The 11,608-nt window shown below is 41.3% G+C and overlaps 1 protein-coding gene across 1 annotated transcript; it reads left to right on the top strand.

Moving 5' to 3' along the window:
• The first annotated feature begins 1,225 nt into the window (after positions 1–1,225).
• LOC104291212 (phospholipid scramblase 1-like) lies at positions 1,226–10,888 on the top strand. The gene is made up of 8 exons (XM_009890420.1): positions 1,226–1,232; positions 2,053–2,154; positions 4,281–4,453; positions 5,562–5,604; positions 6,677–6,897; positions 7,692–7,853; positions 9,307–9,468; positions 10,688–10,888. The coding sequence occupies exons 1-8, from the start codon at positions 1,226–1,228 to the stop codon at positions 10,745–10,747; spliced, it is 930 nt and encodes a 309-aa protein (XP_009888722.1). The 3' UTR covers positions 10,748–10,888.
• The last annotated feature ends 720 nt before the right edge of the window (positions 10,889–11,608 follow it).

The following is an 11,608-nucleotide window of genomic DNA, read 5'->3' as shown; positions in this document are numbered from 1 at the left end:
ACTGTTAAATGTCCTCCTGTGACATCTGTTTTTACTCTGGGAGTGAAAAGCAGGAAGGAACTGCTTTCACTTTCATTTCCAAATTTGAATAACCATCATCATAGAATCATAGAATGGTTTAGGTTGGAAAAGACCTTAAAGATCATCAAGTTCCAACTCCCCTGCCATGGGTAGGGACACCTCCGACTAGACCAGGTTGCCCAAGGCCACATCCAGCCTGGCCTTGAACACTTCAGAGATGGGGCCTCAACAACCATCCTTGAACTGAACTAGATGGAGGAGCCGTAGCGGACAAATATATTAGTAGTTTAACTTGAACTGCATTCTTTTTAAAGCATAACTAGGTTTGTTGTTTACTTTAAAGCTTTTGATCCTATAAAAAGAAGCTCCTATGCTTTTCTTTTTTATATTTCCACTTACGGATCTCCTGGCTATTTTGGACCTCTGTCTTCAACAGAAGTTGCTGCCATTGCCTTGCTTCTCTTGTTACCCCAGAGACTGAAAGGAGTATCTCTCAAGGTTGATTCTGGCTTTAGTAAATGTTCTTTTTGCCTTTTTTTTTAATCTTCTTTTGGCAACCCCGGAAGAGTAGAAAGAAAAAGACAAGCACTCGGCCCTTTCACCCATGGTATTCTGCAGTGGAAGCCCACTGGCCTGTGCAAGCCCACCCTTTGTTATTGTGTGGAGACAAAAATTGCATATGTAATATTTAGCAGTACCACTTAAGAAGTGGAATAGTATAAAGAAGTGAACAGGTGGTAGCACAACCTCACGGCTGCTCCAGGATTTACTCAAGCAGGTTTTGTAACCTAACGTCAGTGCACTAAACCAGTTACTCTGAAATTAGTGCAGTAATTTGTTCGTGTGAATCGCAGGATGATTCTGAATGGCTGCGCGATGGAGTCCGGCACTGCAATGAAATAACTGCACATCCTGATGCTTCCCTCCGAGTTGAGGATGATTTCAGGATGCTTAAAGCGTGAATGCAGGCATAGACGATGCAGACTTGTCTTGTGGTGGAGACGTAGCCTAGAAGGAAGCTGAGACATTTAAAGTTATTTTAGCTTGCATTTGTAATTCAGCTTTCCCATACGGTTTAGACAGGCAAGTCTCTTTTATCATTAATAAATAGAGAACTCTGAATAACTCCTGTGTGAAATTATATATTAAAAAAAATTAAATAAAAATGTTGTTTTGCAGAACAATTATAAGCAGATCCACGGCAATGCAAGGTGAGTAATACATAAACAAAATGTCATCTTTTTCTAATATCAAAGATAACATGGGTCCTTCTGAGGCATTTAAGCAATCTTAGCTTACCTATTAGTTTACCTTCTAATTTTATGAAATATGTATGAATGTTTTAAATTGAAATCATTTACATTTTAAAATTGAATCATTTACAAAAGATATAGTTTACATTTTTAGATCTTGATTTCTGAAGTTAAATAAATAAGTAAGTAATCTTGAAATTCAAGTTATTTCTGCTTACAAACTGAACTTGGTAAATGTTTTTAAATCCATAACCCTCTGAGTCTGCTGGTGAGGCATTAGTGTAGTCCTAAATTGAAGAAAGTTGGAGAAAAATGTTTTATATAGTGGAGAATGGCTCGTTACCAGTCTGTTCTAGACAGGAGGGCAGCCTGTCAGTTCTCTGGCATTCCTTTGAATTAAAGCCTCCTTCTAAATATAAATGAACAAAGGCACCTCTGGGCCAGACAAAGAGTGAACTGACCCTGCTTGAGCAAGGGTTGGACTAGGTGATTTAAGAGGTCCCTTCCAAGCTACATGATTCTGTGATATCTTCATGACATCATGTGTAATACCTGCCTTTTTTCTGCACTTTAAGCATTAGAACTCCTTTAAGTTAGAGTGATGTTTAATATACATATTGTGCATAAATACAAGCTTGTTATACAGTTTTTGCTGTACAGAAAACAGCTGCTTAATTTTGTTATGTGTCTACTCTGAAAAAGGAGGCAGCGTTGGGATCTTTCACCCTAGGGTAGGAGGAAATGAGCAATACTCAAAGCATATGTTCCATTCTTCCAGCACACAAGCCCGCACCAGCACCTGGATTTTTAAACGCGAACTATGCACCAGGAAATCAAGTCCCCTATGACTACCCTCAGCACGCACCTGGGACTTACCAAGGTAGGTTGCTTGGCTACAGATCTGCTATGCCATTAGGAAGTAAGCACGGGAAGGAGGAGGTTTCATGAAGGCGCCCATCTCTGATTTACTTTTCTGCTGTTAATTCTATAGAGTTTCTGTTAATTTCTGGTTTACTGGAAAGTCATCTTCTTTCCTTCTTGGTGCTGTACGTTAGTATGTGCTGAGCAGTACCAATAGTGGTAGAAGTTAAAAATGTTGGATGTTCCTCAGCGGTCACTGCGGTGAGTTTGTTAGGGAGGTGTTACCGATGCAAAGCAATTAATGTGTGGCACCTTCTTGCTGATGAGCAGGTTTTGTAATTAATGTCATTTCAGTATTTCACTCTATTTTTCTCTACAAATCAAGAACTGAAGAATTGTTTTCTTCTTGCAGTTCTGCTGGTCTGTGTATTCTGTTCCTGTTCCCTCCTCTGTTGCTGTACTTTGCACGTGGTTGTAACTTACACTTTCACTCATTTGCTTTTCTCCTCTTCTGTCTCATTTTCTGCTCCCCGTTCAAAACGCAGCGCTCATAAATAGCTTCTCATGTGCTGGTAACTAATTGCTTTCTGAAGAACCAAACCACAATGAGCGGTATCTTACAATCAGGTTTGAAGCGTATGTCATAGGTAAAATGCAAAAAGTTTGGCCCAAGTTGCTGAGCTGTTCATCCGTCAAAGGTTGCGCATCTCATGGGAAGGCACTCAGGGGTCTGCGGGCACACTTAGCCTCCAGCGGGGAACGGGCAGGTGCCACCTGTGCGATGAAGGTCGGGGAGCGTTTTTCATTTCGAATAATGTATGTACTCACACTTACACACAATAGCAGTAGATAGTTTGTGTGCAAAGCCTGTGCTCAGACATAAAAGTGATTTTGTATTCCATAAGGGTGGGTCGTTCTCTGGGCTGAATGATTCTGCCACCTATGAGTTTTAAGCCACAGCAATTTTCATCACCTGATGTACTGTCCTGCTCATGGCCACAGCGTGAGCGTTCATGTGGTGCAGTACACGTTTTGTAATGTAGTGTGAAACACTGGTGCTGAACTGATTTGGGCTAAAGATAAGTCTACAGGTCAGCAGCTCTTGAACTACAGCTCTACAAAAATATTCTTTGTGGCTTCTGCGTTGTGCTTGCTTCTGAGTAAAATATAAAATTCTTCTGCTTCAGAATAAAGGCCTTATCTGCCTATCAGGAAAGTATTAAATGAGGGGAAAAATACAGTTCTTGTTCTGTAACTTTCAATAACAACTTCAGCAGCTTCAGCTACAAGGTCATAAAGCATCTCTCTAGCAAAGGCCGTGTTGCTGCGCGACTGTGCTCAGGCAGGGGACGTGCTCAGGCTGCGCAGAGCCCGGGGACATGGGATGGGTGGTGGGCACTAAGGCTGTGCTGCCTGTGCCATCTGGTGGGATGCTGAGCATTTAGACCCTGAAGTGCTTCATGAGAGTTTGTGTTTCCTATTGAATGCTAACTGGAGAAGACTTACTTGACATTTGCAAAATGTAGAATTGTTTCCTTCTTTGCTACACACCTTCTCCATGAAGGAGTTGTGGATTTCCTGAGTTTTGAAAGACAATTCCTTAAAGAAACGGAAAAGTGCAGTTTTTAGATCACAGTTACCTGGTTTGAAACCTGCAGATGGACTCTGCTAAAAGGACATTTCCTATCACATAAGTAGAAAGTATAATTCCAGGAAAACTTTACCTTAAAATTCCTCATTTGCTTAACTGGCAACTTGTAAATGCCAATACTCTTAATGTATTTAAAGGTATTCTGTCTTCTCTACTTAGAAATAACCTTCATTTATTTATTTCTTTTTTTTTGAATTGCATATCTTTATGTGAATAAAACTGCTATATTCAAGAATGATGTGTTTGTTTATTTTGTTTATTTTGTTTATTTTGTTTATTTTGTTTATTTTGTTTAGTTTTGTCTGGAGGGATTAGAACATCCCAATCCAGTGTAAATTCTCTCATGAAAGTTGTAGTATTAATAACTGAAATATATTGTAGATATAAGGATCTTCGTAGGTCAAAGTAGTGAACAAATTAATCTTTTAAAGATCCATGGGGCAATTATTTTCTAACATCTAAGTTTCATAACTGCATCTCTCCTACAACACCAGGTGTCGCTGGCGCAGGGAGCTATGGCTTCCAGGTACAGGCCACGAGTCCAGTTCCAGCTGGATTTGCTGTTCCACCCATCCAGAACCAGCCCATCGTGAAGGAGGGGACAATCTGGATGCCCGTCCCTCCTCCTCTTCCCAACTGCCCTCCTGGACTGGAATATCTCACACAGGTAACTGCATCCTTCCTCCTTCCCCAGAGAACATGTATTCATCCACCTGAGAAGCAGCCTGCGTCTGTGAAATAGCTAAAAAAACCCACATCTGGCTTTGTTGCCGCTGCATAGGTTGCTGTTTTGGGCTGCTAAGTGAAGCCTTTTGTGGTGTGATTGATGCACGATTGAGAGTGGAGGTGCCTGCTGTGGCTGCAGCACTTCACGGAGTGCTCTCCTGCCAAGTGAGATGCTAAAGGACAGGGGGCACAGCGCTGTCATACGTTCTTCCCGTTTCTGAAGCTACTGTTTGTGAGATGTAATGTGATTTGGCAAGGTGTATATAATAAATGTATATAATATGGGCAACTGTAGCACATTAGAGGTGCTTAATTTTCCACATGATGCTTTCTTCGCACCTCTTCCTAATGTTGTTAGGAGAGGCACTAGTCAGACTTCACAACGTAGAGAACGCTAATAGCAAAATAAGAGTTGTTTCCGCATTACTGAATATGTCCTTGTACTGTAAAAGTACAGTTCATCTCATCACTGGGCGCAAATAGCAAGGCTTAACACTGATGTATTGTTGCCAGTTTTGCAAATTGCTCAGAAAAAAAAAAAAAAAAAAAAAAAAAAAAAAAAAAAAAAAAGAAAAAGAAAAAGCAGCAGTGAGGAGCGGCTGATATTTCCTGATTTTTACTCAGAGCTGAGCAGTAGGTGAGCTCTAAATTTTCTCAGTTTCCTGCTTTTGTCTGTACGGACTCCTGATGTAGGCGTCTGGGAGATGCGGTGTCAGAGGCTCTGTCAGGTCGGTAGCTGAGCTAGCCTGAGTCCTGACAGGGGCACAGGCACACTCACCCTGCGTGCTCGTAACCAGCCCAGCCTGGGTACAGCTTCTGCCGTCTGCTCCGGTGCTCTGAAACACCTTTCTGCTAAATTGACAGAGGACAGGACACGGGGGGACGTGAGCTACTTCCACAGCTTTCCCGGTAGATGTTCTGCCTCACGACAATGTATTGATCCCTAAATCTGCATTCTGAAATGAAACAGCAATGCTTCTTAAAACTAGATTTCTCTTAGCTACAACTTGTTAACTATTTATTCTGTTTAATTTTTCAACCACGAACAGATTGACCAGATATTAATTCATCAGCAAATTGAACTTCTTGAGAGTAAGTGAAAAGCATTTGTAACAGAGAAATGTTTAAATCTAATAATCTCAAGAACGGTAAAATTTAGACTTTCTTTGACCCTATGTATTGCTGCCTTTCTCTTTCCTGCCTCTGTTATCTGTCTCAATTCCTGCACAAGCTGTGAAGGAGAGGAAGAAGATAGGAGGGTGGAGGATTTTAAGCAGGTTCTATATCTTAAAAGATACGTAGCAATGCGACTGAATAATCCTGGTAGCTAGTTATAGCTGAAGTCACACATTTCCCATGTTATTCATTCACATGATTTCTACTTGCCTTTCTTCTCCACTTTAAAGATCTTCTTTTCTGTCCTCTCTTATTCCATCTAATTCCATAGACTGGCATGCAGCTCTGATGCCGTTTCCAGGCAATCCTGCTGGTTTAGCAAATTGAATTGCTTTCCTTCTGCTCTCCTCATTCCGTTCACTTTAAGAATATCAAAGTCATGTTCTCAAGTGTCTTTCAAACAGAAGAAATAAAACGGACCATCCATCTTGGCTGACACCTAATGCTGCTGCATTTTCTTTCCATAATGCTTCAGAGAGTACTTTCATTTGTTAGAGAATTTAATCAAAATTTCTGTCCTGGCTCTTGTTGTTTTCTATTTGTGCTGCTGTGATTCTTGACTCTGAGGATTTTTTTTTTTTTATGGCCTTCTCATTCTGAACATATTTGTGCCCTCTAGAACCCTTTTCTTGCTTCACCCCCAAATTCACGTTTCTTTTAATTCTCATCCCTTCAGCTCTTCCCTGGGAATATTCCATGCTGTGGTGCTTGCTCTGGCAGTAGATGTCCATATCTGGTGGGAGGGCACTGATGGACATCTCCATGCTCTTTCCGTGTTGCCGTGTTCACGGTGGCTTCTCCTCTCTGAACTTCTCCATCAGGCTCCTCTGCTCGAGGGTCCTTCCCCACCGCTTCCCTTCGCCGGTAGCTGCCTCTGACAGCCTTCGAGTGAGGGCTGCCTGCCCAAAGGGTAGCTTTAGAGTTAGCACGGTGACTTCTCTGACCAGACAGACCTCAGAAATTTAATAGTTCTGTTCCTGTTTTTCAGTTTTGACTGGCTTTGAAACAAACAACAAATATGAAATCAAGAATACACTGGGCCAAAGGGTGTACTTTGCAGCAGAGGACACTGAGTGTTGCACCAGGAATTGCTGTGGGCCATCACGACCCTTCACCCTCCGGATTATAGATAACCTGGGTCACGAGGTGATAACGCTGCAGAGACCCCTCCGGTGCTCTTCGTGCTGCTTTCCCTGCTGCTTACAGGAGGTGAGTTGCTCCCTCTCACCGTCTTCCCTCATGTGGGACATGGTCCACCTGTGCAGTTTTAAGATGGGGTTGCCTTGAATCAGGAGGCGAGGCGAAACAAGTCAGGTTTTGTCTGTAAGCTGTGGGGAGAGAGATCTGTGGGATTTGTGCATGGGGTCTCCTCGGTCTGGGAAGAAGCTGGTGTGCTGCAACACTTAGGTTTGCTGTGGCTGCTTCCGATTACCGTAATGAAAAACTGGATTCAGCAGCATGTCAGGGAACTTGGGGCTACTGCTGAAATCTGTGCTGGAGATGGAATTGCAGTGTAAGAGTTGGGCAACAGCTTACAAAAGCTGTAGTGAAAGTCAACCCCTGAAATGATGAGCTTTTTTAGTATCAAAATAAATATGCGGTGGTGCAACTTCTGAAGCCTTGAATCTGAGCCTACTTAGAGCTCTTACTGAGGGATTTGTAGTAGCTGCATCCTGTGATGTCTTCACTGAACGCTTTCAGGATGTTCACAACCTTTCTTTCACTAGACTTTGATCTTTCTACTGTAGATATACAGCTTGTGTACTTATAGCCTTAGGACCATCTTATTTTTTTCTGAGAAGGCAAAAGTTGCATATGAGGTCTGCAATTTGTGTGCAGGTTTCTGAAAATGTTCACAGAAAACCCCATGCAGCTTCATGCATTGGAAAGCCAGGTTGTTGTGGAAAAATTGTTGTGTTTGGTTTGTGTGCTAGTGTGGGTTTTATCTAACAAGCATATCAAAGCATGAGCACTCACATGGAGGTTTTCTTTTTCCTGTGAAGTTAGAAGTTCAGGCGCCTCCAGGAACACCGGTTGGTTACGTTGTCCAGAACTGGCATCCTTGCCTGCCAAAGTTTACCATTCAAGATGAGAAAAGAATGGATATACTGAAAATTACTGGCCCATGTGTTGTCTGCAGCTGTTGTGAGGACATTAATTTTGAGGTATGCAATGCTAAAAGTTGTTTGTATGTATCTTCTTTCAGATAGTTTGATAGTAGTTTGTTGCTTGACTTCTTACCTGTCAACAGAACTGCTGTATATATTAAGTAATTAGTACACAATCTTTTAATGCTAGCATAATCAATTCACTTCTCTAGGTATCTAGATTACTCTAGATAGGCCAGACAAACTTCCAGAAATGACATCTTAAAGCCACTCATTGGTGATCAGTGAGACTGGTTCCCTGTGGTTGCACACAAATCTCTTAATTGAAATATTTGGCAGCAAAATCTTTTTGAATCTATTTTCATAGAATCATAGAATGGTTCAGGTTGGAAGGAACCTTAAAGATCATCTAGTTCCAACCCCCCTGCCATGGGCAGGAACACCTCCCACTAGACCAGGTTGCTCAAAGCCCCATCCAGCCTGGCCTTGGACACTTCCAGGGATGAGGCAGCCACAGCTTCTCTGGGCAACCTGTGCCAGTGTCTCACCGCCCTCCTAGTGACTTTTTTTTTTCCTAATATTTATTCTAAATCTCCCCTCTTCCAGTTTAAAGCCATTGCCCCTCACCATGTCACTACATGCCCTTGTAAAAAGTCACTCTCAAGCTTTCTTGTAGGCCCCCTTCAGATATGGGAAAGCTGCTATAAGGTTTCCCCAGAGTATTCTCTTCTCCACACTGAACAACCTCAACTCTCTCAGTCTGTCCTAACAAAAGTGTTGTTCTTAGCTGTATCGGATATTTACTAAAACGACTTCCTACAACCACTCATTTAATCATTTAATAATCACTCAATGACCAAGTAAATCAAGATAATCTAGACCTAAAATATAGATTTGAATGACTGAAGCGTTACAACTTGCACTTAAAAATAATAGTGATTAATGCATTAGTATTTTCATACACCTGAAGCAGTAGATACACTGTTCTACCATTTAATATATAAAATGATGTTGCAAATAGTTACTAAAGCAAATTTAGTATCATTTTATTTTGGGGACTAGTCTTTCACATGACCGTGAAGACTGGATCTAACTTTAGGAAACACCATGTTGACAAAGGGCTAGTCTCTGCTTTGGAACACAAGAATGTAATTTGTTTAATTTTCACTTGAGCAGTTCCTGATACATGGCAGGAGAAACTAATTCGCTCTCTTGGCTAAAAGACAACACTTCCAACAGAGTGTGTGTGCGTGCGTGCGGTAGCTGTCTTCCAACACTATTAAAGCATTGAACTCCGCAGTCAGATTTAGAATTAAGTTCATGTCTGTGCTACTTAAGACTGACTTTCTGATAGTCAGGGTTGCCTTTTGGTACAAACAGTTGCATGCAATGACTGCATTAATTCAAATAACACAATCTGAAGCTTTCAAATGGATCTATTATGAAAAGGATTTGGGAATATTATGAATGACAGATTTGATGGGTTTTTCTTAATTTTATATTAAACTAGGTGAAGTCTGTGGATGAGACTTGTACTGTTGGGAGGATTTCTAAGCAGTGGACTGGTTTTTTGAAAGAAGCTGTCACAGATGCAGATAACTTTGGAGTCACATTCCCAATGGACCTTGATGTAAAAATGAAAGCTGTCATGATCAGTGCTTGCTTCCTTATCGTAAGTTTGTCATTCTCTAATACTTGAATATGAACTGACTTTTTCATCTCCATGTTCAAATTGTGCTGGTAAAGGATTTGACTCTGAACTCTTTGAAGTGAGCAGCAGTTTGTTGTGAACTTCCTGAGTGTAAAACTCGACCCAGAGGGCAACAGAGTTATTTCAGATAATAAGCTTATTCTAGACTACATGAAGTGCTGACTGTATTTAAGGAGAGCTTCATTTGTGACGGGACTGAGAAATCCTGTGAAGGGAAGACTCCGTACAGACATATTAGCAGAGTCAAGCGTTTCTATGTGGATGGTGAAACCAGAAAAGTACAGATCAGCACTAGCCAGGAGACCCATCCAAAGCCGGAGCAGCCTGCTGAGTGGGTGAACTGGACAGCTGAATGCCGCAGCCAGTTCCTCCTGACTCTCCTTGGAAGTATGTGAAGCAGTGAGCTGAGCAGGATTAAATGCTCTCAAAGGAGTCACCTCCAATGGGAGGGATGTCTGTGGAGGCAAAGCACGTCTAACTTGATGCAGCGCTTTGACTCTACCAGGTCAAATACTGCAGTGCAGCTCACTTTGCTCTTTCAAAACAGTTGCGACACACTCGTGTTTCCACTTATCTGTGCAATTGGGCATTAGGTACCATTTCAAAAAGTGCACTGCTGCTGTGCTGGCAGGGCTGCAGAGGGGGAGGAAAGGGGCATGTGAAGCACTTTGAGTTTGGAAAGTTCTCGCCACCCTCCAACAGCCCTGTGCAAGAACCAGGTTTTCCTTAGCTGCGCGTGTTCATGTGCTACTGTGTGCATGAAGTGCAGTGTTAGCGAGTGCCAGCAACCCAGGACTCCAGACACAGAAAATGGGGCACCCAGATGTAAACTAAAGATAGTTATCAAGATGATGGACTCCAGTTTGAGGTAAAATGAAGGGACTGAGTCGTGTCGAACAAAGTCAGGGCAGGAATCCTGAGTAAAGGAAGCATAGCTTCGGCTAGTGATAATTTAAAGTTTTCCATGTAGGTCTTTCATCATATCTTTCTCTCTCTGTGGGTGTCCTATTCTGAGAGACCCAGGTGATGGGGAGTGGAGAGAGGTGCCCCTAACTTCTCATCATTTGAGGTTTCCAAGAGGAAGGTGCTTCGAGTACCTTGCAAAGCAACCAGGAGATCTCTGAACTAAGAACTGCATTTAAGAAGTATTTGTTTTGCTTGCTTTTTGTTTCCTTCTTAGGACTTCATGTTTTTTGAGCATGCTGGTGATAAACAACAGCGAACAGGAGTTTGGCAATGAAATCTAGAAGTTTTGTATAAAAGGATGAAGGACATAAATCTCCCAACTTTCCAGTGGATTGCACAGCTCCAGTAAGAATATTAGAAGTGTACATCTTGTGCTTGTAGTTATATTTCTATACACTAAAAGCTTTATGGTTGTCTATTTTTTTTTGGGGGGGGGGAATAATCTGATGAAATAATTTGTCGCATGCAAATAAGAATGCTTTGTCTGTACAGATCAATGCTGTAATTTATAGAAATATATAGCAACCTTTTTTTCCCAAGAAATTTGGAATTGTAAAATAACTCCTTGTAGTTACTTTAACACGTAAAAAAGAGGACTACTTTTATATTCAATATTAATACAAGATATGAACCTAATAAAGAGATCCTGATAATTTTCTGTGTATCCTTCTTTGGTAGTTTTGCCTTGGTGTTCACATTTTGTTGTTTCCAACTTCTTATCAAATATATAGGTTCAAAACAAAGTGATCTAAGTGAACAGAAGTATCAGAAATCACTGTAAAATTGTATAAATCTAGTGATAAATCTGCTGCCAAATATGACTCTGTTAGTGTAACTTAGTTTCATAATTTGGGTCGTTTGGAAACTTAAGGCTTTGATTTTCACCAACAGAAGTTTAGAGGAGACAGGAAATATAAATGCCTGCTTCTGTTTAATAAGCCTTTGGTAATTGCTTTGTGCATGAGTGTGATTTTTCCTGAGGCAAGGAAAAACTAGTTACTTACATTTCAGTTTCTCCAGTCCTCTTTTAGTCCATGGATTTCACAGATTCTAAGTCTGCCTGTAGGCATGAGGGCACAGGAATAATAAACAGAATAATTCCACTTCAAAAGCAGATGCGTGAAATGGCAGGTCT

Source organism: Charadrius vociferus, unplaced genomic scaffold (assembly GCF_000708025.1).
Source record: "Charadrius vociferus isolate BGI_N301 unplaced genomic scaffold, ASM70802v2 scaffold650, whole genome shotgun sequence".
NCBI classification, from domain to species: domain Eukaryota; kingdom Metazoa; phylum Chordata; class Aves; order Charadriiformes; family Charadriidae; genus Charadrius; species Charadrius vociferus.
This window is presented reverse-complemented; position numbering and strand designations above follow the sequence as displayed.

What these genes read in the sequence shown, in the direction of transcription:
- LOC104291212 (XM_009890420.1), top strand. An exon ending in GCAAATTGAACTTCTTGAGA is followed by an intron (nt 5,605 to 6,676) that starts GTAAGTGAAAAG and finishes CCTGTTTTTCAG; the next exon opens with TTTTGACTGGCTTTGAAACA. An exon ending in TTCCCTGCTGCTTACAGGAG is followed by an intron (nt 6,898 to 7,691) that starts GTGAGTTGCTCC and finishes TTTCCTGTGAAG; the next exon opens with TTAGAAGTTCAGGCGCCTCC.